The sequence below is a fragment of the Fusarium vanettenii genome, assembly GCF_000151355.1.
Source record: "Fusarium vanettenii 77-13-4 chromosome 3 genomic scaffold NECHAsca_2_chr3_3_0, whole genome shotgun sequence".
NCBI lineage: Eukaryota > Fungi > Ascomycota > Sordariomycetes > Hypocreales > Nectriaceae > Fusarium > Fusarium vanettenii.
In genome coordinates, this window is record NW_003315880.1 from 3,001,163 (window position 1) to 3,027,096 (window position 25,934).

General features: G+C 50.5%; 9 protein-coding genes across 9 annotated transcripts; 7 read left to right on the forward strand and 2 right to left on the reverse strand.

The window, feature by feature from the left end:
• Positions 1–624: 624 nt before the first annotated feature.
• Positions 625–3,474, forward strand: NECHADRAFT_99765 (uncharacterized protein; the record flags this gene model as incomplete). Its single annotated transcript, XM_003052753.1, has 2 exons — positions 625–706; positions 1,343–3,474. 2 exons carry the CDS (start codon positions 625–627, stop codon positions 3,472–3,474), a joined length of 2,214 nt encoding a protein of 737 aa, XP_003052799.1.
• Positions 3,475–6,219: 2,745 nt separating this feature from the next.
• NECHADRAFT_67676 (uncharacterized protein) lies at positions 6,220–7,496 on the forward strand. Its single transcript, XM_003052754.1, has 3 exons — positions 6,220–6,772; positions 6,827–7,014; positions 7,072–7,496. Exons 1-3 carry the CDS (start codon positions 6,305–6,307, stop codon positions 7,298–7,300), a joined length of 885 nt encoding a protein of 294 aa, XP_003052800.1. The 5' UTR covers positions 6,220–6,304; the 3' UTR covers positions 7,301–7,496.
• Positions 7,497–9,350: 1,854 nt separating this feature from the next.
• On the forward strand, positions 9,351–11,273 carry NECHADRAFT_36311 (uncharacterized protein; the record flags this gene model as incomplete). Its single annotated transcript, XM_003052755.1, has 1 exon — positions 9,351–11,273. A coding segment is annotated over one exon (1,923 nt), but the record flags the coding sequence as incomplete, so codon positions are not given.
• Positions 11,274–13,449: 2,176 nt separating this feature from the next.
• On the forward strand, positions 13,450–14,592 carry NECHADRAFT_67679 (uncharacterized protein). The gene is made up of 2 exons (XM_003052756.1): positions 13,450–13,528; positions 13,585–14,592. Exons 1-2 carry the CDS (start codon positions 13,493–13,495, stop codon positions 14,464–14,466), a joined length of 918 nt encoding a protein of 305 aa, XP_003052802.1. The 5' UTR covers positions 13,450–13,492; the 3' UTR covers positions 14,467–14,592.
• On the reverse strand, positions 14,582–15,385 carry NECHADRAFT_35846 (uncharacterized protein; the record flags this gene model as incomplete). Its single annotated transcript, XM_003053254.1, has 2 exons — positions 14,582–15,155; positions 15,207–15,385. The coding sequence occupies 2 exons, from the start codon at positions 15,383–15,385 to the stop codon at positions 14,582–14,584; spliced, it is 753 nt and encodes a 250-aa protein (XP_003053300.1).
• A 1,517-nt stretch (positions 15,386–16,902) lies between these two features.
• Positions 16,903–17,931, forward strand: NECHADRAFT_36389 (uncharacterized protein; the record flags this gene model as incomplete). Its single annotated transcript, XM_003052757.1, has 2 exons — positions 16,903–17,157; positions 17,206–17,931. The coding sequence occupies 2 exons, from the start codon at positions 16,903–16,905 to the stop codon at positions 17,929–17,931; spliced, it is 981 nt and encodes a 326-aa protein (XP_003052803.1).
• A 592-nt stretch (positions 17,932–18,523) lies between these two features.
• On the forward strand, positions 18,524–20,298 carry NECHADRAFT_78161 (uncharacterized protein; the record flags this gene model as incomplete). The annotated part of the gene is made up of 3 exons (XM_003052758.1): positions 18,524–19,106; positions 19,146–20,087; positions 20,135–20,298. 3 exons carry the CDS (start codon positions 18,524–18,526, stop codon positions 20,296–20,298), a joined length of 1,689 nt encoding a protein of 562 aa, XP_003052804.1.
• Positions 20,299–21,889: 1,591 nt separating this feature from the next.
• Positions 21,890–23,584, forward strand: NECHADRAFT_99769 (uncharacterized protein; the record flags this gene model as incomplete). Its single annotated transcript, XM_003052759.1, has 11 exons — positions 21,890–21,991; positions 22,125–22,162; positions 22,229–22,372; positions 22,423–22,489; positions 22,545–22,572; positions 22,622–22,634; positions 22,691–22,751; positions 22,800–23,171; positions 23,215–23,299; positions 23,357–23,412; positions 23,482–23,584. 11 exons carry the CDS (start codon positions 21,890–21,892, stop codon positions 23,512–23,514), a joined length of 999 nt encoding a protein of 332 aa, XP_003052805.1. The 3' UTR covers positions 23,515–23,584.
• Positions 23,585–23,834: 250 nt separating this feature from the next.
• NECHADRAFT_78163 (uncharacterized protein) lies at positions 23,835–25,756 on the reverse strand (the record flags this gene model as incomplete). Its single annotated transcript, XM_003053255.1, has 2 exons — positions 23,835–24,875; positions 25,046–25,756. The coding sequence occupies 2 exons, from the start codon at positions 25,754–25,756 to the stop codon at positions 23,835–23,837; spliced, it is 1,752 nt and encodes a 583-aa protein (XP_003053301.1).
• Positions 25,757–25,934: the final 178 nt, after the last annotated feature.

Genomic DNA, 25,934 nt, shown 5'->3' on the forward strand with positions numbered 1-25,934 from the left:
AAATCGACTCAGACTCGCACCAGATCAACATTGGCATTCTGTCATATCTGTTTAACCGGCGACTAAAAGTCAGATCACCTATCGTCCTTATCCCTTCGTCACGGTATCAACAACCCTCGTGGGCAGCTTGAGTGGCCGACAGAACCACCGAAAGGCTAGCAGCACGCAACGCCAAGATCGCAAATCTTGGACATCTTTCGCCGCAATCCGCAACAGCTCTCGGAACTGCCGTCGAACTGGGACGCCTGTGACAGACCATCCAACAACGAAAAAACCAAACGAACCAACCACGAGCACGATCCAGCCTGCGACAGCTGCTGAAGCGTCTCCATCCTCGATTTGACCAATCTCTTGGATGGTGTGTGGCCCTGACGTCGTGGTTCCTCGCCTTTCCCAGTGACCAGCAACCGCCCCCAACCTCTGCCCTTCGCCCGCTGTACCTTAGGCGCCGCCTGTACACCGAAGCGCAGTACCCCCCGCCAGACCAGACGCACCCATCCACCACAAGTCTCCGACAGGATAAAGAAGCAGAGGACCCCCAGCGCTTCTGGACATTAGAATCCACCGCAGTTTAGCGACCTAGCTCCCCGAGACCCCCCCGAAACAGCAACTCGCTCCATCACGATGGCGGCATTCTCGGGCCCAGGGATGCTCGTGGCACCCCACCAGCACCAACCACATCAGAGCTCCATGCTCGACTCAGCAGGTATGGAGACCCTCTTCTCTCAGTAATCATTCATTTTTGCCTCTCTTGCACTTGGGCCAAGCCAATCTTGGTAACCCCCCAATCCTCGCCCCAATCCATCCCCCTCCTGTTCTCCCAGTCTCGCAGTCTCCGGGTCATTTCCCTCGCTCTCGCGTTGTTGCTTTACCTTGCGTTTGTCATCGTCAAGCCCCATCGCCCGAAAGCGAGAAGCATCTCCGTGGATCGAGCCTGGGGCACCAGTGACGCGATCAACGTGGGACTCGGCCATCACGACAGAGTCTGTTACTGGCTAAAGAGAGAACATGCAACCGGCTGGAGCCTCTTTGCCTTGACAAGAGCATCCATCGCCCAACGCATTCGCCGTCCTCCACAGGCGGGCAATCCTTTTCCGCCCTGCGGCTCCTGTGCTGTGCCTTGGCTTGGTGGGCGGACGGACTTGGGGCCTGGCCTGGGGGATCTCTTAACATCCGATCCCTGCTTCGCTTCCGCTTCATTCCCTGTCTGATCTCTCATTCTGCCTCATGCTTTGTCCTTGTGTCCCTTGTTCCTTGTCATCTTTGACCTTTCACCCTGTTCAACTGTCCCAAGTTTAATCAATCCCTGCGTGCTGACGTCTTTTGTTCGTGGTCACCACAGATAAAATTGCCGCTTCTGCTCCTCTGAGCCCAAATTCGGCCATCAGCTTCCCTTCTGCCTCATCGCCGCGTCAATATCTCACCGACCTGACCGAGTCAATTGTTCTTGAGGAAGGTGGAGAGTCTGGCAGCGAATCCGCTATTGAACCAGTCACTCCCATCAGTGGTCGCCAGTCTCAGGACTTTACGCTTGAGAACCAAGACCTCACAGACCTTCAGAGCTACCAGTCCTACCAGGCTAGCTCAGTCACATCAGGCGCCGTTCCTATTCCCATTCCGGGCGCCAACAGCAACAGCAAGGCGCTCTATCAGACCCAGACACAGTCTTCTCGCCGACCCTCGCATACCGAATCCACAACCCCCAAGTATACGGACTACGAAGTCACCTCCACCGGAACTCCGCTCTCCAAACGGTCGACTCGCGGCTCGACCTCGAGCTTCAAGCGCACCATGTCCAACTTTTTCCGCCGCTCAAATTCCCAGGTGGCCAACAACTCGGCCATCATGGACTCTGCCACTCCTTCCGTTGTTTCTGCACCCGCAGAACCTCAGACCAACGGTAACCCACGAGCCACCCACCGTCGTCGCTTCTCCATGAACCGCTCTTCAGCTACAACCCGCTCCAACTCGCCCCCGTCACCAAGTGATGCCGGTCTCGAAATGGCCTCATCGCATCGCGAGCGCTCCTCGGCCAACAACCTACCCAGCCAGAGCGACTTCAAGAAGAACCGGGCCTCAACTGGTCTGACTCTCCGTGGCCGAACTATCGGCTTTGTTGGTTCAGGCGCAAAGAGTGCGAATGGAGACAAGCGCCCCCAGCTTAGCCGTCGAGCTAGCAGCTTTGACGGAAGCCGTCCCAACACTCCTCTACCGCCGCCCGCCGAGCAAGATGAGACCATGTACCCTCCCCAACGCAGCGTCTGGCCGCTCCCCCCAGACTCTGGTACTGGCGCCAAGGCTAGACGCATGAGTCTTAGCCTCCCCGATGATTTTGCTGTCGATGTTGCCGAACTACAAAGTGAGTTTGAGTACCAGCGCAAGTTCCTGGGCCGTCATGGCAAGCATCTCGGAAAGGGAGCTGCCTCCAAGGTGAGGCTCATGGCGCGCAAGGGCTACCCCGAAGAGCTCTATGCCGTCAAGGAATTCCGCGGCAAGTCTCGCCGTGAGAGCGAACAGGACTACAAGAACAAGATCAAGTCTGAGTTCAGCATCGCCAAGAGTCTGCACCATCCCAACATTATCGAGTCCTTCCGCCTCTGCACCGACCACTCCCGTTGGAACCACGTTATGGAGTACTGCTCCGAAGGTGATCTCTTTAGCCTGGTTCAGAAGGGTCACCTCAAGGGTGAGGAGCGCAAGAAGGATCGCCTGTGCCTCTTCAAGCAGCTGATTCAGGGTGTTGCTTACCTTCATGCCAATGGTATTGCTCACCGTGATATCAAGCTGGAGAACCTTTTGATTACCAAGGACAGCAAGCTCAAGATTACCGACTTTGGTGTCTCAGAAGTGTTTTCGGGTACCCATCCTGGTCTTCGGGAGGCTGGCGGACAATGCGGCCGTAATATGGGAGAGGTTCGTCTTTGCTCTCCCGGCATTTGCGGCAGTGAGCCATACATCGCCCCCGAGGTGCTCGCCAAGAAGGAAGCCTACGACCCTCGCGCCCTGGATGTGTGGAGCTCAGCCATCATCATGATCTACCTTACCTTTGGCGGTGCTATCTGGTCCCGTGCTGAGGTGGGCAACCTGCACTACGACAAGCTCGTCGATGGCTGGAACAAGTGGTACGCTAAGCACCCCGAGTGCGATGCTTGCATTTCCGACAGCGACTACCCCAAGTGCTACGCCCTCGACGTTGGCGTCACCCCGCCTGCTCTTCGCCGTCTGTTGCTTCAGATGCTTAACCCCGACCCTCACAAGCGTATCGGCATCAACGAGGTCATCAACAACCGATGGATGAAGAACGTCGAGTGCTGCCAGGTGGAGTCATATGATGACCCAGCTCTGGTTATCGACGCCACCAAGAAGGACAACAAGACCAACGGAAACAAGAAGATCTTCTGTCACAACCACCTACCCCCAAAGATGTCTGGCGGTCACTCCCTGGGCAAGATGCCAGGCCAAGCTGGCTATTAGACGAATTTACGAATGTCAACGAAACGAGATTTTTTTTCTTGACGAGATGGACCCGATTCAGTCACAGATACTATAATACGACTATCGGGCATGATATCACAATGCTGAGGCTTTCATTTCTTTCCTTTGTCTTTCGACAAGCTGTCCTCGAATGAGGACATGCACTCTTTGACTGCGCTGCTTGTCATTTGCATGCATCTATAAGGGCGTTGGGGTGAGGACCATGGACTGGGGAGCAGGGCAGCCCGCATGGTCCGGAGTTGATGATTTCACTGTCGTTTCTCTTTACTTAGTACTCTGAACTGTACATAACATACGGTTGCAGTTTGGAACTGCCTTGAAACCGTTCTCTTTTTGCCCACCACGTTGTACTATGCTATGGACCAACGGATACGGAGGACAGAATTGGAAGCAAGCAGGCTTAATACCCCCAAACATCAGTCTCTTGTGCCTTTTCTTTGGGAATCTGGCGAGGGTTGATTATATACCATGGTCAACTTTCCCGGTAGATGGAAAGAAAAGTTGGGATGGAGATGACCTGGGGGGTTATCAATTCATCCTTTGTTTATTCTGCTACGTTTTTTTCTTTTTTGGATGCAAAGAAGCGCCCTTTCAAGATTGCTTATGCTTATACTACGACCTAGTTACAAGTATTGGGACACTTGGGCATTACAGTCAGTTATTGTCTTGCGAATATGCAGAATAGACAGTTGCATTCTTGATCCATCCAAACATGAATGTGTGTATAAACCGGTATCCATTGTAAAGGGGCTTTCTCGGACCCTCTGTGACACTTCTTCGGCGCCGGCGGTGATGCCTGTCGACCTGTCAGGTGCTTTGGCCCGCCGAGGAGAAGTATATCCCGCGTTGTGGCGTGTCAGTTGCGCCGATACAGTGGGCTGGGATGTTTATTCGTAGAGGTGGAATCAAGGTGATACAAGGGTAGAAAGCATCCCACGCGACAGGCCGTGTCTCCCCACAGGGAGCTGTCGGAATATATCATGGTGATGGTGTTGACGGGCGATGGTGGGCGACGTCGGAGGGATCTGGTCGAGTCGGAATGGAGGGAACTGCAGCAAAACGAGGGACGAGATGACTCACCGCTGGTTATGTTTATCTGAGGTGTTTATTGTCTGTGACGCCATCAAGCCTGAAAATGAAGCTGTACAGTACAATCCATGTTTGTTGAAGGGGGGAGGGAGTGAAGATGCAAATGCAGAGTTGGGTAGATACAACGCCTCGGGGCGTGAAGCCAAGCACCACCATGTGTCAAAGAGCAGCTCGTCCCATCTCCTCCCATGTATCATGCTGCAGCGTTAAGCATATAGTTGCTTAATCAAGCACTTGACTAAACTGCGAGGTTGACGCTTCGTTGATAGATAGTCTGTGCAGTTTGATGTAATCTACAAATAACATGGCTGGACCTTGTAGTAGTCACCTGGCAAGACAACATGCAGTATCACACACACAACAAGAAGAAGGGAAGCAAATTGTATATCCATGTGTGTAGGATTTTCTGCACCGTCACGGATAGAACGTGCCGAACGGCATACAACATTTTTAGTGAGGCTTTTTTTGTTCTCTCTTCACAAAACTACATTTCACACAAGTTTGTAATTTCAACCCGCCCTTGCTGCAGTGATGGCGCACACACCGGTCAGCGGATGGGAGATGCCGACATGAGCGGGCGTCTTCGGTGAGCCAAGGTGATTCGTGCCCGCGTTTTTTCACCTGGCGAGGCGTCGTGGGGGATCATCTCCCGGGAGGTGCCCGGTAGCCCGGTCAGGTTTCCCGTTGTATTGAGGGGGATCTTGGAAAGTGATTGTGATGCTTGAGAAAACACTACTGCAATGTAGGAAAAAGAGAAAACATCGTGAGGGTGTGAAGATAGTGTACAGAACTTGGGCGGCTGTGGCGGGCTGAAAGTTTGGGTTGGACACATGGTGGACAATTCCTTTTTGGTTGACTGAACTTTAACTGAAAATGCCATGCCCGTTTGACTCGTGAAGGCGTAGCATAGCGTCTTGTCATAGCGCAAACTACGAACTTGTCAGTCGAGGGTAGGCGGGTATTCCCGTGAGAACTACTCCGGTGGACTCCGGGACGGGAGGGCCGGTCGAGGCCGGGATTGTGGGACCCAGACGGAGGTATTGGCCCGAAGATGGACGGGAGGCGCCGTAGGGCTGGAGGCTCGGGCCTTTTGAGGGTAAGATTACGGGCTATCCCGGCGGCTTTCAAGGGATACTCGTGTAAATCGGTCATGTGATGATGGAGGAGAGCGATTGCGAATGATGCTTTAGGGGTTCTCCCATCATTAAACCTTCGCTTTCTTCGAGAATATGACGAAATGACCCGTGTTTCTTCTCTTACCAAGTCCGGAACCTCGGGAACGTGTCACGACCCGGAGCGGTTCCTTAATTAAACCTTGTCGTCTATTTAGAGCCAAGCGCAACGCTTTAAGCTTTTCTAGCTTCTAGAAGCCCGTTTCAGATACAACATTACCAGTCCCGCCCACAGGTTCAGTACAAAAGGTAGCTATTTTCCCTCCAATGGTTGCGATAATTTCATGGGCAAAAGGTAGGATTGGTAAGGGATTTTGTGATTTAGGTGCCGGGTACGATGACGAAGCCTGGTAATATGTTTCGGAAGCTTGGCAACTACCGAAGAAGCCGGTAGATGAGATGAGCTTGAGGGTGATATATATCAGACGTCTTCTGTCTCTTGAGTGTCTCGTCAATCAGTACTCTTCAGCTCGTTCACTACTGGATAGTGTTTTGTTTTCTTGTCATTCATTACTCTCGTTTGTACATATCACCCACGATCGTTCAAAATGCGTGCCGCAGCCTTCTTCGCTCTTGTTTCCTCTGTTGTCTCCGCCACTCCTCTCGGCCACCGCTTCCACACCTACTCCAAGGCCAGCAACTCTTGCGCCGTTGTCTTTGACGGCCGCGTCCCCGCCAATGCCTCCCTGACCGACTTTGACACTGAGAATGGCGGTGGCTGGAACCCCTTCAACCCTGGCTATGTCAAGGGGAACAACATCTCCTGGTCCGAGATTCTCCTGCTTCCCAAGAACACCCCTCGATCTCGATTCGACGCCGTATCTCGCACTGTTCCCCTCAAAGTGACCATCAGCGATGAGAGCATTTTCATGCAGCAGCATGGCTTTCGACGTGCCGGCCTGCAATTCGCCAAGGATGACAATGAGAAAAGCCCTGCTTCTGAAGGCGTCAAGACACTTCATTTCAGCATTCTGCAGGACGAGAGCCGGCCTCTCAACCTCAGCCATGAGTACCTGGTGAGACAATTCGCGCAGAAAGTGCAAACAAACAGAGCTGATGATTGAGCAAAGAATGTCTGGCATGAGGCAGGTGACTACTCGAGCAACCAATTCAACTTTGAGGCTGGTACCATCATCGGTCAGGACCTGCCCAAGGATACATGGAAGCTTCTCGACCGCACCAATAAGCAGATCTGGTCCACCCCTATCCTCAAGGATGTGTGGCAGAACTTTGCCATCACTCTCGACTTTGACAACAAGTAAGTATTGTCTCAGCCTGAGACTGTATTGTTGTTTCTTTTGCTGACCGGTCGCAGCACCATCCAAGCCTGGTACTCAGAGGGCCGCAAGCCCCTCCGAGCCGTCACGGAGCCCATCTCCAACGATAACTCTGGACGGGGACAGTACCAGATTGGTATCCTGAAGAAGCCTACTGGAACGGATGATGTTGTCAACTCTGGCTTCCAGGAGAGTGATCTCGACGAGGGACTGATCTATGGTGGTATCTTTATTGAGGACAGCAAGGACGGCTGCGTGTCCGCGTAATCTGGGCTGGCATTCAGCTCTCTTGCTCAGCTGCCGGGTTTAGAAACGAGGCTCCCATAGCCACCACAATGATGAGACAACAAGGGTCTCGTACGAAGCCTCGACTGCAGATCATAGCGGTTCGTCATAGACATGGAGTGTATCGGCAGATACTGAATGACCCACCCCCGCATGATTATCCCGTGGATGATAAAGAAGCAATCATTTCCCTCTGATGTGACCTATCACTCGTCAAGCAAAGCCCCGCGATGCCTGTCATTGCCGAAGTCAGTGGAGTCTAGGCCCCTTGCCGAGAAAATGTGGTTGTACTGTCTCGTGGAGTTGACGTCTCACAGTGGAGAGTGTTCACCTCTGTGTAACCCACAAGGCTGCGTAACTGGCGGCCGTTTATGTTGACTCACTCAGAAGCTGTACTCTGATGCATGAGGTGGTCATTGACGTGGAGCTACTGGTGTTGAAGTCTCGGGTCGAGACCATGTCTCGGGGGTTTGTGTACCGTGATGATCAAGGAGTGAACGAGGCTCTGAGAGGACTTGTACGAGAATCACGATTCATACTGTTGAGACTGATCCCAACGCGCGTCAGGTATGTATGCCTGGTCACACAAACCCCGCCCTACATCTCTGAACTGAGTACTGTATATTGCACATTTGCATGCAGGGGGTATATGGCCGAGTCCCCAGGTCAAGCTGAATTCACGGCGACCATGGCCGTCTCATCATGGTTTGCTGGCAGCATGGCCTTGACTAGTCTTAATCTTCTATACCGATCGGGAGAAGAAACAAACAATCGAAATACTATAATAAAAGAATAAAGACAATGAAGGAGTCGTCTATCGAGATCTCACAGCCCCCTGTGAGGCCCGTGCGGGGAGGCGGCTCTGATATCAACTACACACTATGTACCTGGAAATCGGTAGTCGAGACGAGGTGCGTAGCGACTTCAGGGAAGCAAATGGTGACATGTCATGTGGCTTGCCGTGCGGGCTGAGAAAAGAGGTTTCCCCTCCCGGCTATCAGTTCCTGAACACTCAGAGCCTGATTTGGAAGTTACACCATCTGCAGAGGGATATCGGATAGATACCTACATAATGCCAGGGATTAAAGTGATATCAAGCCTTTCGAGGTTCTTGGTTGGTCGGACTCGAAGCGGTAAAGACACCACAGCTGCGTGTCAGCATTTCTGAATAGTAATTTGTTTCGGATAGGGGCTTGGGGCGGGTTCTGGACCTCAAAAGGTGGTGGCAGGGCCCTCTTCCGAAGGAGGTCAAGGTTCATTGTGTGGCAAGAGAGAAGAGAGACACTGGTCACGTCAAGATGAGTGCATCGTGTGTGTGTGTGCCTGGCCCTGGTTCTTGATTGAACGGAACGGAACAGGGCCAAGGTTGTTGGCTGAGAAGCGGTTCGCACGGACTGTCTCAGAAAGTTGCTGAGGAAGAAGAAAATATAGCTCGGCAGAGATACGTGGCACTACACCACCTTGGGCCTACGAGCTGATACTGGAAGAGCTAGAAGCATTGCTAGTTGTATTATCAAAAGGGGGTCCGTAGCAAGTTGAAGACTGTTGTAAAATTTAAAGTTGAAAGAGAGTAATTAATTCGACAACTTGAATTGCCGTTTGAGTAACAATTCTTTCTTTTCTCGTTCTCGTTTCTCAACAGCCGAAAACCCAAGACGCGGCCCGCTTCCCCCCTTCCCTGGTCAGCTAGCCACATCTCGTCTCGACAATCCTATCACATCAGAGATGCAACATGCAAGGCGTTTTTTGTTTGTTTGAAAGTGCAAATGCGCTGTCGTAACGCGGCTTACAGTAGCATAAGACATAGGTGGTGGACGGGAAACCCCGCACAAGAGAAGAGAGAACTCGAGTTCTCGAGTTGGGCTCCCGATTTCTGATAAATTCTGCCTCTTTTCCTCCTCTCTGATCAGACTCTAAACCATCAAACAACCAATCTACTACACAAGCTACTACACAAGCTACTATGGTTGTTTACCCACCTATTCCTAGTTCACAACCCCCCCCCACTCCGGAACCCCCCCCAGACATCAACATGACCCCGGTGGCCGTCCCGCCTAGTCCTGGCAACGCCAGCGTCGCAGGCGCCCTCAAGGCCTGCCTCGACATACTCTCAGATATGTGCTGCATCAACACTCTGGCGAAGGATTGGCCCGATCTCCAGACCAAGCTCGACGTTGAGAGAACCCTGCTCCTTCAATGGGCCGACAAGGTCAAGCTCCTCAACGACGTCCACGACAGGTGCCTCGACCAGCCTGACACCCACAGCCAGATCATTCATCTGCTGCACACCACCTACAACATGCTCACGGACAACCCTGGGCTCGCGCATCACTTCTCCATCATCGCTCATGAACAAGTGGACTCGCTCCCTGATGCGACCTATCTCCAAAGCTCCTGGATCCTCAGCAAGCCGCGAATGGAAAAGTTCAACAGCGAGTTTACCCGTCAGAACCTTCAAACTCTGCATGTTCCGGACGGCACGCCTTCGACCACCAGGATCCTCCGGGTCATGACCTGCAAGGCTGGTTTCCAGTACTTCACTGAGAACATCAGGCAGCTTGTCAATTCCCTCAACAGACTCGCCAGCAGCCCCAACTGTCTCGAGTGTGCGGCGCAGATGGCGGCAGAGGACGTCAAGGAGTGCAAGAACATTGATGACTTGCGCAAGGTTCGAGACGCCGCCAAGGGAATCAGAGATACGATTGCTCTCTCGGCCGAGAAGCTCATTGTCGACATGGCGCGACGAAGAGTCTGGGCCAATCTCCGGTTTGAAGGGATCCATGAGAGGAAGATGACCCTGCAGGACCCTCACCCTGGTACTTTCGAATGGGCTCTCAAGGCACCCGAGCCTGACACCGAGTGGGACAGTCTCACCGAGTGGCTTGAGTCAGGGTCCGGCATCTATTGGGTGTGTGGGAAAGCTGGCGCGGGCAAGTCGACACTTCTCAAGTACATCTTCAACCATCCCGAGACCAAGAGACGTCTGAGTACCTGGGGTGGAGACGAGCCTGTCTCTCTGGGATCCTACTTTTTCTGGAAGTTGGGAATAGTCCAGCAGCGAACCCGAGACGGCATGGCCAGAGCAGTCCTGTATCACATCCTGAGAGCGATGCCCCACCTCACCCCCATTCTTGTGCCCACCATGTGGCGATTCGCCTACGAAGAAGGTCCCTTGGAGTCTCACGAGCCTCTGCCTCTGCCGTCTGTGGCGGAAGTGAAAGACGCCTTTGAGAAGATGGCCGAGCCCGGCGTTCTCAACATGAAATTCATCTTCGTCGTCGATGGCTTGGACGAGTATTCCGGCGATGGAGCCAGAGCTGTCGCCTTCCTCCAGATGCTCTGCACATCCCCCAAGATCAAGATTTTGGCGTCGAGCAGGCCCAGTCCCGTCTTTGTTGATTTATTTGCCACCTCGCCAAAGCTTCATCTTCACGAACTCGTCGGAGGGGATGTTCTGCAGTATGTGCAGGACAAGGCTGATACTCATCGGTACATGAGAGCCCTGCGGGAGGTGGACGAAACCATGGCCCTGATCCTCATCGAGAAGCTTGCCGAAAAAGCATGCGGTGTCTTTTTGGGGGCTGTCCTTGGGACCAGGATTTTGCTTCAGGGGTTCGACGGACTTGAACGCTTCGTCAACCTTGAACAGCGCATCGAGGCCATCCCAGAAGAGCTCGAGGACTTGTTCGCGTACGTGCTCAACCTGATAGAGCCCTGCCACCGTAAGCAGGTGGCCAAGCTCCTCCGCATCTGCTTCAGAAGCAAGGAGTCGCGAAGCGCCGAGGCTGAGCGAAGACGAGTCTGGAACCGCGACATGGCCTCTGTCGACGAGGACATGGACTCTGACGAGTTTGACCGCAAGTCCGAGAGAACCCTCAAAGCTCGTCACAGACAGTGCTTGGCCCTTGAGAACCGCCTTGCTAGCCGCTGCGGTGGGCTCTTGGAGGTTATCCGGAGTGATGGGGATGACGTTGCCGATGACAAGTGTCTCTGCGCAACTCCAGAGGAGCACCCTCACGACGACATCTTGATTGACTCTTCGATCGAGTTTGTTCATCGAACTGTCTATGAGTGGTTCGGCGGGCTTGACTCGTGGGCCCTTTCACAGCTGGACATTCCAGGCAACCCTTTCAGCGAAGACTCAGCTCTCGGCTCCTTGGCCTGGCAGCAATGCCGACTGGCTCGGGAACTCGGAACCCCATACTTGAGAGCAGATGTCGACCTGGCAAACTGCATGCACAACATCGAGCGAGCGGACAATTTCGAGCCCAGGTTTGCCGACAGCATGATGCGCAAGATCCACGAGCTCGTGGCCGAGACGCGTCGCCAGCGCGGCATGAACTGGCACTATGCCTTTTGCTGCAGCGCCGAGAGAGACGAGTCGGAGTGCCTCGAGATGCTCTACTTTGCTGTTGCCATGGGCATGGTCAACTTTGTCAAGTACTTTCTGCAGCAAAACCCCGACGCGCCGAGCTTGAGCGAGATGGAGACGAAGTACCAGATGAGGTGGTGGAAGGTTGCTGTGGATCGGAACCTCATCAGAAGCTTGCTGGAGCCGTTCTATGAGACGATTCAGTTTCTTCCTCTTCAGGGGCCCATGCTGCTGTACCTCCAGTCGTCTGGATGTGTCGTTCCAGAGAATCAGTTGAGGACTTATGTCAGGCGTTACCCTGTGGATAGACATCGCAGCATGGAACCCGCTACGAGTCTCCTCTAGGGGTCAGAAGGGAGAGTTTCAACCAAAAAAGGAGAGAGAGAGAGTTGGCAAAAAACTGCAAAATGACAAAAAACATACAACAGCGGGAAAATGGCAGGTTTTCCTTGAGTGTTTTTGGGTGGCGTTTTTTGTTTCGATTTGGCAAGGATCCATAATGGTTTTCCTATGTTTTTTTCCTATTTGATTGGCCCAATCTTGCACACTGGTTGCTGCTGATTGGAGAACACCTGGCTTGGGTTATGGCCTCGAACATGCCCCTCATGACGATTTCTTTGGAAGGGGATTTCTGGGATGGTTTTGGGACCGGATGTGAGATAGGAAAAGACGGTCGGCTTGGAATGAGATGAGTGGGTCACGGATCAAGGGTGGTTCGATATCGATTGACACAGGGAGACGGTTTTTTTACAGAACGTCAAGTGTAACGAGATGTTCCAGCATCAATCACCACCCTTGCATTGTATTCTTTCTAGAGAATGATGTTATTATAATATAACATAAAAAAAACTGTCTCGTGCATTTTTGTGAAGTTTTGATTCTGACTGGGAGTACTCGATGGCACCGAGTCGCGTGGCAGACCCACAGCTCGAGCCGTGTGGAGGAAACTTGCTCAACTTGCTCAAGTCGAGGTGCATTCGTTTGCATTCATTTTCAATCGGCGACTCGGTGTCGCAGCACAGAACTTTGGCCAACGTAGACTACACCCCAAATCAAGCAGCATTTCGGCGACGGATGAATTCATTGAGGGGATTAATCAGCTCCAACTTTTTTTTTCTTTTTCTTCATTTTTTTGGCAATGAAACCATTGATGATCGGGGCCCCTCGAAGAACCCACCAGTCATTTTTTATGGATCAAGCAAACATGCTACAGTACAGTATCGATGAGAATTGAAACATCGGTATCCCACTTGCAACTTATGCCCGGTATGGTATTGCGACGTAGGGATAGCCGATCGATGACTAAAGTTGACCGTCAGCGACACAGCTGGTCAGCTTCGTATGCCTTGGCGACAGTGACCAAGTTAACGTTAGTTTCCTAAATAGAGAAAAACCACACTTTCGATCCTGTCGACGGCGAGGGTCTCGCTAAATTTGCATGACAAATGTACTCATCGTTCTTACTGAATTGGACGAGCTGTGCTCCAAGGATTTGGGCTGCGGCACGCAAGACGTCAGGACTGCCGTGTGCTCGTGTAAGCCGGCGTCTACACTCTCGAGATGGCACCCAAACATGTGTTTCTCGGTACCGTATTGAATCCGGTCTTGTTGCTTTTGACTGGGATTAATAATACCTGGAAGCCACCTCCGTGATAACGTGGACAGACAACATCACTTTGGCTTAAAAGACGTCAGATAGTCGTCAATATGCCAGAGTGTTTTTTAGATTATCTTCCAATACCATACCTCCATACTCGCCAAAGCCATCCCCAATCATTGATACTGATTCATCCCATTGTATAATGTCTCGTCAAATCAAGAATGTTGCTCTTGCCGGGGTGGGTAACAGACTTGCTATCATGGGTTCCAACATGAGCTAACCTACGCATCTCAGGCATCTGGCAGCTTGGGCTCGGTCATCCTGCAAGCTCTGGTCAGAACTGGTCGCTTCAATGTGACTGTTCTTTCTCGAAGGACCTTGAGTGACGTGCCCTCGGGGGTTGTCGTACAGGTAGTCGACTTCGAATCGGTTTCTGCCCTAACCGTGGCCCTCAAGGGTCAAGATGCCCTCATCGATGCCACCTGGGCGTCCGACCCTTCTTTGGCCACCCGATTGATGGATGCCACAGTCTCTGCTGGAGTTTATAGAATCATCCCATCCGAGTTCGGCGTGGACCCGGCCAACACCAAAGCGCGAAGCCTGGCCGTCTTCCAGGGCAAGGCTAATGCGCTGGAGCATATTCAGAAGCTTGCCAACGATGGGAAGATTACCTGGACGGCCATCTCCAACAACTCCTTTCTTGATTGGGGTCTTCGCACGAAATTTCTCGCCATCGACCTTGAGAAGAAAAGAATTAGCTACCTGAACGGCGGCAACACTGTCGTGCCGAATACCACTATCGCTTCAGTGGCTACAGCTGTCGTAAATGTTCTCTCCAAGCCCCAAGAGACCAAGAATCGGATCTGCTACATCTGCAACAGACAAATGACACAAAGGGAGCTCGCCACTCTTGCCAAGCGGGCTCTGGGCGACCAAGGCTGGGAGGAGGAGGATTTGGATATGAATCAGGTGTTTGAAAAAGCCATGGCTCAGCTGCAGGCTGGTCAGGCAAACTGGCAGGTCATGGGTGACATTGTTAGGTACTCTATTTCCACTCCGGGTTACGTGGAGAAGCTGGAAAAGACGGATAATGAGCTGTTGGGCGTTGAGGAAATGAGCGACAAGGAGGTGATTGCGCTTATAAAGGAGATTGCCAACGAGAAGACTCTGGCGTAAATCCACATACATCTTGGGCCTGGCTCAACAAGACATGCACTGCTCTTTGTGTGGAATGTCAGATAGATGTTTGAGCATTGTGAAGCCATATTTTCGTCTGGCTGTATCCAAGGTTCTAGCTATTGCAATTTACATTTCGCCCCAGTGCCCGATCGCGATGAGGGTATCTACCATGCTCTTCCAGGGTGGCCATATGATCCCTCACAATTCCTCGAAGCGTCGCTTCCCAAATCCCAAGACTCTCGCGTCTCTTGATCAAAACATCCCGACAGTGCAATACCTCAGGGCTCTGTAAGCTTACACAAACATTCACGCCCATCAGCTGGCGACTGTCGTCAAACATGAGGTCATGCTCCCTGACGACACCCTGAAGAATCTTGGCATTTTCGCAATGTTGAAGCGGGAGGTAGAACCAGAAGCGATAAGCATGCCGATATCGTACTTCGGGGTGTTCTGGGATGCCTGTTGCAATTGCTTGGAACGCGAGGCCCAAGACTATGGGGTCGAAGAAGCGATACGCCACAGCGGCCATTTCTCCTCGGTAGCAGTTGCGAGGGATCTGATCGAGGAGGATTATTAAGCTCATCCAGTCCAAAGCCGATGTGGGATTGGTGGCGTGTAGGATATAATCAACTCCTATCCTGTTGGTTTCTGAACTTAGAAAGTCGAGAACAGGACCGAAGGTGGAGCTGGGCCGTCAACAAAAGCATACCGGACTGGAGAGGGGATCTCAGACTCACATGCATTCTTGATCAAACTCGTCGTCTTGTGAGAACCAGACGAGGGCTTTCTCTTTGTCAGGAACGATCAAATGATGGTCGTCTGTTATATGCCGAAACCAAAACCGACGGACACGATCAAGGAGACTGTTGTCGAGCATCTGGGAGAGCTCGACCACTGTTTGTGAGCCATATGCCATAGCAAGATCTAGCAGGCATAGACCTCGGGTGAAGTGTTGATTGTCATCCTCAGTCTTAACGAGATGCAGACAACGCATTATACACCTTCACTGACGAGGGTCGGCACTTAGACGGATGCATGAACTGGTTCCAGACTGAGGTGGGTACTACGGTCAGTAAAGCATATGTGATTGGACATGGCCGAATATAAGCTTTGGCGAGATAAATCCGCATATCCGGAGTTCAACTTGTCACCTGGTTCGAGGAAAAAAGAGATGCCAGTACAATAAACCCTTCAGCTTATCCCGACGTGCCATGGAACCGATTGCGTCAAGTTAGACGGCAAATCATATCCGGGCACCATGATCAACTCAGTCGACAAGTAAGGTGTTATTCATGGGTCAAGCGCATGGACGAGAGTGACATTGCTCTAACTTAACTACGATGGAGTTGTTTTCGAGAACAAGTTCAAACGAGTGATCCCGGCATCGGCTGAATGGCTCGTTTCCGTCCCTCCGAGTTGGGGAGAGGGCCGTTTTGGAACATGAGGATGAGAGGGCAGTTGTTGAGGTCGGATAAGATGTTGATGCTTGCTCGTGACGGCCAGTTCAATCACCAACATCTCCTAAAGTACTGACGCAGCTTTACACTCAGCAAGAATGTCATTGAGTGAAATATATAATCCTGAGGAGAGACTTTAAGTGGTACGATCCTCTGAAGCATAGAGAATGGGCGCTGTTCCTCACTTGGAGGCCCGCCTTTGCACTTGATCAGAAGAAACGGGAAGCGTTTTCGTACCAGTGGCCAACCCTCTCGCACCGAGGTTCTTGACTTTTACGCCCCATTCTTGCAAAAATCCCATTCATCTCAGCCCGCGGCCTCAGTATTAGCGGTTGCGCTCGAGTTTCAAAAGTTCTCCTACTGCTCACGAGTTGTTGGGTCTCTCAAGGTGAGGAATGATGTTGTTGAACCTCCCCTACCTGCCTACCCACCTCCAGCTGGATGATGCAAGCCTCGGACACCCACCTCTTGACAGTTGGCCACTATTTGCGAGCCATGTGCAGGCATAGACCAAGGGTAAAATGTCAATTGCAACCGTCAGTCTCAACAGCGCGATATAGACGTTCATCGAAGCACCTTGGCTTATCCCCTTGTTGCCCCATTTATTTCTTCAATCCCTGGTTGTATGGGAGAAACCATGTCACACTTCTCTAGGTAATTACCTATCTACCTCAACACACAGCAAGCGCGCGTACGTAGTACAATTCCATCTCTCATACAAGGAACCCAAGTCAGCCAAATGAAACATAAAAGACGGTCAACTGTTGACGGCTTGTGAATGAGGGCATCGCCAACCTCGCTACTGGTGATTGGGCAGCACAGCCCCTATAATGGGGCTGCTTTGACCAATCAGGCTGTGCTCCGAATCAACACCATAAACACGACGATCATCCACCACTGCAGGGCGTCGTTATCGGGGCATCCTCCTCTGTTGCTATACCCAAGACTCATCGCAGCTCATCCATGGCACACAGCCATGTCTATCCAGATATTCCGGCTCAAGGATGACTGCCAGATCGACATTTCCGCCAAGGCAGTCGTCAAAGCCGCACAGGCAAATGACGACAGCCTCATTGTTTTTCATCATGAACCGACGATGACAGACGCTGTGCACTTTCGCCATCACCAGACTGCATACAACGCCTTTGTGGTGTGCAAAGGCAGTTTCCAGTTCTGGAATCATCATCGAGGTCATACACTCGGCCTTGGCGACTTTGTCTTTGTTCCTCCGGTAAGTGGAGTGAATGCGTCACCGACTCTGTCCTGACACCGCAGCAAGGGAACGGTATATGGCTACAAGCCTCTTGAGCCGCAGTCCGAGTTTATCATCCTCACCACCGTTCATGACATAGCCAGCCTTAGTCGTGTTTTACTCCACGATCACGATAGAGAACTTTACCCTGCATCTGACGAGGAGAGCGGAAACGTCACATATAACATTCACTTTCAACAAACCCATCTCCCACCGGATATTCTCAGAGGGTTAGAAATGGAGACGAGCTTACCGGCCATAACACAACCGTACTTCCTCCGCGTCACTAACAGCGCCAGCTGGATGCTCGGCGGCATCATTTCCCGGCCCTGCGTCACGACAGCCCAGTCAGACGGAAGGTTCTCAATCTCAGCAATGGAAACCGCCTACGTCCTAAAAGCGACACCATTCGTCAACCGATGGTGGTGCTTCACAAGGGTAGTCCACTGCTTCTACCTCATCCAAGGCGTCCTGAAGATCAAGTTCAAAGACGATGCGGAGTGGACCTTTGTGCGGCAGGGCCAGGCCATCATGGTGCCGGAGAGGCAGGAGTTCACCGTCGACCCTGGAAGTGCGTTTCTCCGGTTAATCTCCTTCTCCAACGGCGCGGGCATCGACGAGGTGGTCTGCAAGGCTGGGTTGAAGCGGGAGGGGCCTGTGTTGCCCGAGGCGGCGAGCCGGTGGGATGCTTGGGATGAACTTCGCTTTCGGTCAGCTTGTGTAGAAGTGGGAGCTCTTATAAGTAGTGCATAATGGTAATTGGAATGTCAAGTGTCTTACAAAATAGACGTTCATGGTGATGTTGAAGCCGAAAATCTTGGATCTCTTCTCGTTTCTATCACCAGTCACCACCTGTTGGTATACGATGTAGTTGAGAATGGTAATCAAGGATCAGCCTGAGTCAGCGGAAGTTTGGCAGTACGATGGAAGTAGATCATTCTTGCCTTGCGATCTCTTGCTTATGAATATCTACTCTTCACATTTATAATGCCATCTTCTTGTTTTGGCAAAGTGGTCCAATCATGCTCGCACTCCGGTCCTCTAAACCATCCGTGTTGGGACGTACTCCGTACAAATTATATATGGGTTTGTCCGGATCAACAGATGGTGAAACTGCTTAATCTGATAATCCCTGTCATCCACAGTGTTCCGTCATGTTAATGTCTATTGACCAGGATTAGTTCTTCCTACTCCAGCGTGGCATCCAAGGGTTCGGACTCATGACCAAGCACTCTGATACCAACACGGCCAAGGGTATCCCACAAAGATATAAGATCAAGACACCTTGCCATAATGAAACAGTCAACATTCAAGCTTGCACCAACCAGCACTATTCCTGGGCACTATGCGACATCACGCATTGGCAGCGGTCTTGGGTGCACCATGGCCAAGTATCGTCGGAGTAACAGCTACTCCTACCTATGATGCAAAGCCACCGTCACTCCAGCTGAGCAACGGGACTCTGATCGGCTCATACAATCCTTCCTACCACCAAGATTTCTTCCTGGGAGTCCCATACGCGGCAAGTCCCACAGGGGATGGTCGTTTGCGCATGTCCACGCCACCCGAGGCCTGGAAAGGGACCAGAGTCGCCGATTCGTATGGTCCCTGGTGCTTTGGCAACTCTATTGGGCTACAAGGCTTCTCCCAGAACATGACCCAGCGTATGAGTGAGGATTGTCTACAACTCAATCTCATACGCCCTGCTGGCACTCGAGTAACGGACCGGCTGCCCGTCCTCGTCTGGGTCCATGGCGGTGGCTGGCAGGAGGGAAGCCCCAACGACGACCGCTATAACGGCTCCTTTATCTTGAAAAGGTCGAAAGATATGGGGATGCCCATCATGTTTGTCAGCTTCAACTATCGGCTAGGGGTCTTTGGCATGATGGCCGGCTCTGCTGTCCGCCGGGCAAATGTGACGAATCTTGGTTTACACGATCAGCGACAGGCTCTTGCATGGATATAAGAAAACATTGGCGCTTTTGGCGGCGACCCCTCACGAGTTACAGTCATGGGCGAGTCGGCTGGTGCCCTGTCCATCGGCTATCACCTTCTCGCCTATGATGGTCGTGATGACGGGCTGTTCAGCGTTGTAATAACACAGAGCGGAGGCCCGTTCTCGGCCGACCCGGTTGGTCGTAACTACACTGAGCAAGAGGCTGATTTTGAACTTGTGCTCAACATCACTGGTTGTGCCGACTCCAAGATTCCCCTGGATTGTCTTCGTGGTGTCCCAGCCGAGGTATTGAACGAAGCCAGCGCTCTCCTACCACCTTACTTTTTCGTCGACGGACAATTATTGCCGAACAGCAGCATGGATTCTCAAGACCGCCCCTTCGTCCGAGTTCCGCTATTGACGGGTACGACTCGCAATGAGGGAACATCCTTCACGCAGCAGAGTTTAGCATCACCAATCAACACCGACCAAGATTTCCAAACGTTCATGAGGTCTGTCTGGGGTGGAGGGCCTATCCGGGATGAATTGGTTCAAGAATGGACGCACTTGTACCAGGAAGAAGTCGACAACTCTTCTGCGGGTGGTCTCGGAACTGTCAAGCTCAACCCGGGACCTAGACTAGGCGCCCTGTATGGCAAGGCCACACTCTGGATGGGCGACATGATGTTCACTGCCGGACGACGCTTTGCGAACCAGGCATGGGCCGAACGGGGCGTACCCAGCTACAGTTACTTGTTCGACGCTGTCCCGGCCAACGTTGACGCCAAGACACTCGGAGCCCCCCATTTCCAGGAGATACCCTGCGTTTTTGGAAACATACACGGCAACGGATGGATCAAAGACCCCTTTCCGAAAGAGCCAGATCGAAGGCACAGACACCTTAAACTGGCAGAGATTATGAGTAGTATGTGGATCAGCTTTGCCGTGACACACTCGCCCAACTTTCACCAAGGTATTTGATCTCGACATTTGCTGTGTGAATAAATACTAACTTGGCAGTTCCGGAATGTGGCACGGCATGGCCAATTTATAGCAAGGAGTCGCCCGTCAACATGGTCTTTACTGCCGACGAGGGTTGTCAGTTGCAGTCGGATATGTGGCGCACAAGGGCGATAGAGACGGTTTCTGAGTTGATTCTTAATGTTAGGTCATACCTTGGCTGAGGATTTTGAAGGTTGAATAATGTCTGAAGAACGAAGAGGCCCTATTGTTAAGTTAAGCGCTATTATTTATTTAGATAATTATTAAATATCTTTTATACTTAATATAAAAGACTCTTATAAGTTAAAAGCTATATCTTAACTTTATTTAAGGCTACTTTAATTAAAGTATTATATATTACTTAGCCTATTATAAGATAAAATACCTTTTTAATCCTAATTTTATATATTCTTATTATTAGATTTCTTTTTTATAATAATATAGCTAGGTATAACTCTTTAATTATAAGTAATAAAAGGTTAAAAAAAAGTAATTATATTAATATTAAGTTATAATATTTTAAAATATTAATAATAAATTTTATATTATAATTAAAGCTTAAAAAATATAATAAAAATTATTATTAGTTTTTTTATTTTTTTAATATATAATATTATTTTTATATAGCTAAGTTTATATTATTACTTAGATTTATTATTATTACTTATTTATATTATTTAATATTATTAGCTTTAATTAATTAATTAATTATTAATAAAAATATAATTATATTAAATTTTATTTATTTTTTATTTTATTTTATAATTTAAATGATTTTTTTTTAATTATAAAAAATATAAGCTTTATTTTTTTTAATAAACTTATTATATTTTAATATTTTATTAATAAGTAAAAAATTTTATTAATTAATTATTTAATTTAACCTTATAATTATTTTTATTAAATTTAAGTAATTATTAAAATATATATGTATAATTTTAATTTTAATAATAAATATTATTTTAACTTTTTTATATATAAAAATTATTATATTTTATTTATATTAATAAATCTTTTATAAAAGCTTTTTATTAAAAATATTATAATAAGGTAAGTAATATAATATAATAGCTCTTATATAAAAGGGGGGGGGGCTATAGGACTTATTATATAGGAGGGGGGGGGGGGGGGGGAAGGCGTGTCCCCACGTTACAGATACCCTCTCCGTGGCAATATTAACAAAGACGAAAATCTGTCTCACTTTTCACTAGGTACCGGTATGTACCCCACGGTTCTTGCCAAGAAGTGGACGCCTCAGGCATCACCCCAACTGTGGTCCTTTGTCGGCCGGGGTATTCAGGCTAATGGGAATAAATCCCTCGGAGAGGCTGATGATATATTCAAGGTACTTTATATCGGCAGAAATCCTAACTATTAATTGTGTGTCTTGCTTTTGGCTCGAGTGGCTCGCACCACCAAGTGGTTGGCGCTGATTGGTTTCGTAACGGGAATGGAGATGACTTCGAAATGCTCCGGCAACCCTCACGTTCATTCCAAAAGAGGAAGATGCAAGGGGAACGGAAGGCACGGAAGAAATGGAAACTTGTCTCTCGATTCATCTCTTCGTCTTAAGTGAATAAATGACACCTTGATGAAAATACCCGTTTCAGGCTCAAAGTTGCTTATCCCTCCTTCCCTCGATTGCAACGCGATCAAGGGTCACGGAAGTCACGGGACTTTCCTTGTTCCGGCCTCCGCGGACTTGAACGTCCCCTCAGCCTGATCCTGCAAATCACGCTTTATCACGCTTGAGACATCATTTCAGAATCAGCCATGTCAAACAAGTCATCTCCCAAGCCGTCCTCCGGCCGACAGTCGCCAATCGAGACGGCAACTACGCAACCGCTCATCGCCGCAGACAGCCCACCCGCAGAGGTAAGCAGGCAGAAACGCAGTAGGACCTGACAAGGATGCCGGGGTGAGTTTGACAGACTGACATCTGCAACTTTATATTGCCCAGACAAAGCTGACATCTCCATCTAGCAGCTAACGAAATCTTGACACATAGGACGATAACCGAGACGACTCAGCGTTTCTGCTTGACGAGCAAGTGGCCCACCAGATCCAAGATCGTCAACTTCCCCTCCCTCCCTAGCTAACCGAGTTCCCCAGAGACAATGCCAGCTCCACAGCTTCGATATCCTCGAGCATTCTCGAGTACCGCACCATTCACGGCAGGACCTTTCACAGCGAGAAGCACAACACGCAGTACTTTACCCCCAACGATGAGAAGCAGAATGAATCCCTAGACATTGTGTAGGTTTGGCACGTCTGACGAGACGTTTCTTGGCGACTAACCTTGATAGGCACCACTACCTCACGCTTCTTCTTGATGGGAAGCTCCATCTTGCCCCACTCAAGGAGAATGTTCAGGTGAGATCATGCGTTTGACCTCAAAGGATGGTGGCTGATAGGCCTTACCATTCAGAAAGTGCTCGATGTCGGATGTGGAAATGGTATGTTGGCTGAGTTTGCATGTGGTTTTATTGCTGACCTTTGTTGTAGGAATATGGGCAATGTGAGGATATCTACTTTGTGGCTCAAGCGTGGCCATGCACTGACAAACACTGGCAGCGATTTTGGTGATGCCCACCCCAGCGCCGAGGTAACAGGTATCGATTTATCGCCCATGCAGGTAATGTTAATTCCACCGCCTGAACAATTCCTCGCTGACTCCCAATAGCCGACCTGGGTTCCACCCAACGTCAAATTCTTGGTCGATGATGCAACTCAACCTTGGACATGGCCCGACAACTCTTTCGACTACGTCCACGTCCGTTTCCTCAACGGTGCCCTCAAAGACTGGCCTGGCTTGTTCCGTGAAGCTTACCGAGTCTGCAAGCCCGGCGGTTATGTTGAATCTGGCGAATTTGACCCTCGTTACTACTGCGACGACGGCACCGCTGCGGACGAAGACGCCATCAAGGTGTGGAATTCTGTCTTTGAAGAGGGTGGCAAGAAGCTCGGTCATAGTTTTACCGTGATTGAGGACGGTCTTCAGGAGAGTGGTATCAAAGCAGCAGGGTTTGAGGACATCAAGGCGTTCCCTTTCAAGGTATGTGACTTTGCAACTTGGAGTTTTGGCGCTGACTTGTTAGGCTCCTGTTGGCGGATGGACTCTTGATAAGAAGCTCGCCGAGATCGGTCGCTTCACGCAACTGACGCTTGAGAATGACATGGAAGGTGAACCTGCACATGCCCCCCATCCCCACCGATGGATTCAGCTGACACTCTTGCCAGGCTACACCCTTTTTCTCTGGACAAGCATCCTGGGATGGCCCCAGGACGAATACCAGGTCTTTCTAGCCAAGATGCGCCGCATCATGCGCAACACCAAGACGATGCATATTTACTGCAAGTACAAGTACGTCTATGGACGGAAGCCAGAGACGGAGTGACAAGGGCATGTCGAGAATATGTGGAACTAGAGAGCCTGCTTCATGGACCGACATCCCTCTACCTACCTAATCGACTGCGGGCTCTGGCTGGCTTGTAAAGAGTCACGATAGATGATTATGAGGGCCTTGTCACCCTCGTGTTGGCAAAAGCCGCTCACCTACAACAATGATGCTCAGAGGCCAAAGAACAAATACTGTAGAAGTGCTGATGAACGCGCACAAATGACCTGGTAGACAAACACGTGGTGGTCGAGAGTCCCTGCTCGTCGATGTTGGCACCTCGCATTTTACAAACACTTTTATTTCTGAATATCACAACGCTACCTTATTTCCTCCCCTAAATCCCCTTGTCCTGTGTCATCCTTCACCAGGGCCTCATCAGTCGTTTCACCCTCGACGCCCAACCCCGCAGCGGAGGACCCTAACAAGGACCCAAAGCCCGTCTCGTCCTCCTTTCCCCCCAGCTCGGCTAATGACGAGCCGACAAAGAGGCTGTTTAAAGGGTCGGACGAGTAATTATTTAGGAAGTGTGCCAGCTCTTCCCCATCCGCTGGCACCTGGGTCTGGGGCGAGATCGTCGTTATGGTTGAGGCTGGGACCATCGTCAGAGGATTGAGCAAGCTCGTCGTGTCGTCCTCCGGCGCCCTTTGAACGATGGTCCCTTCGTCTTCCTCCTCGGCGTCGAATAAGGACCCCGGACTTGATCCACCTGAGGAGGGTGTCTCGTCACCCTCGCTGGACAAGTTTATGGCCTCCCTGTATGCGTCCCTGGCTGATAGGCGCGACGTAGGTGATATGACCAATATCGATCCCAGGAGGAAGCGACGCAGGTTGTCCTTATATATTGGCACGTCCTCTTGAAGCTTTTTGACAATTGCTTCGCACCACTTCATCCCATAACGCCTGTGGTCACTGGCGTACCGCGGGAGGCCATCCAGCAACTCGTATGCCACCACACCAAGAGACCAGATGTCGACGGTCTCATTATACCCCCTCTTCCTCTTTCCGCCGGCTCTCTGCTGCCACTCTTGGTATATCTCCGGCGCCATATACTTCTGAGTCCCACACACGGTCATGAGCTCAGAGCTATCCCCCGATACGCCAAAGTCACCGAGCTTCACAAAGATGAAGTTCTCGGTCCGGAATTTGACCAGAATGTTGGCTGGCTTTATATCCCGGTGAGCAATCGGGGGTTCTTGGTCGTGGAGATACTTTAGAGCTGATAGGCACTGGCGGAGGATCGTTAGGGTTTCGTTAATCGTAAAATCGGTGTGGTCGTCTAGAGAACCGCCCGGCATATACTCGAGAAAGAGCCGCGGCTTGGGCACAAAGGACTCTACAATTAACTCGACAATATGGGGCTATTAAGATATTAGTATGCCATATGATGGTGAAGGGTATTCGTTATACTTGCGTGCGAGGCCTGCCCCATTATGCGAGCTTCCCTCTTCCATGCCTCAATATTGACATCTCCCTTCCTCATGGCCTTTTCACTTGGCTTCTTTAGGGCATACTCTTCCCCGGTACTCACGTTCCATAAGTGAGTTACCACGCCAAAGCTGCCCTCACCAAGTTTATTTCCGAGGTATATATCGTCCCGGCCTGGTGTGTTGGCCCCGGTGGGAGCCATGGTCATTGGGCGACTTATAAGGTTGAGGTCATCGAGGAGTTCTTCGGGTGATGCTGTGCCGTGGCAGAATCGATCGACCTTTTCTATATATTCGGGACAATAAATTTCGTGTTGGGAAATAACGATTCGAAAGGATATATCATTTCGGATCTCAAGGATGAGGTCGTCCGTGTTCCTGGGAATTTCAGGACCACCAATGATCCATTGGAACTTGCTTCGTTTCCCTGCCCCTTGGCCATCGTAAGTGACCTGAGTTCCAATCAAAGATCCCCAGTCCTTGACAATGAGGCGTTTCTGTTCGTCAAATGTGATGCTGATATGGCGCGAGCTGATGCCCCTTTTCAACACAACAATATCGCAGTCCGGATGGGATCCGATGATGATTCCCCGACCTGTCCTTGGTATATTGCTGAACCTGATTTCAGCACATGGCAGAGACTCAATCGTGTCGTCTGGTGACCCGGTTCTTTCTCGCTCGCTCCTGTTATATGGTATTTCGTCCAAGTCTTGGGGAGGATTGGGGCATAGCCAGCTAGCGGCGATGGCTTGGGAGGCGATGTTGGAATAAGTGCTGTGTGGATACACGCACGCAATGATATCCGAGTCGTTCATTTTGAAAGGTTTGTATTTATGAGTGGTTTGGTATGGTATTGACGGTTGTGAGGATAGCGAGGTAAATTGGAGAAGAGAAGCCATGATGCATGCTTCTTATGGGTATATATACACGTCCATTGCCAGTCTATCAGATACTATTGTCATTGTCTATTGCTTGATGAGAATCGTTAGAACC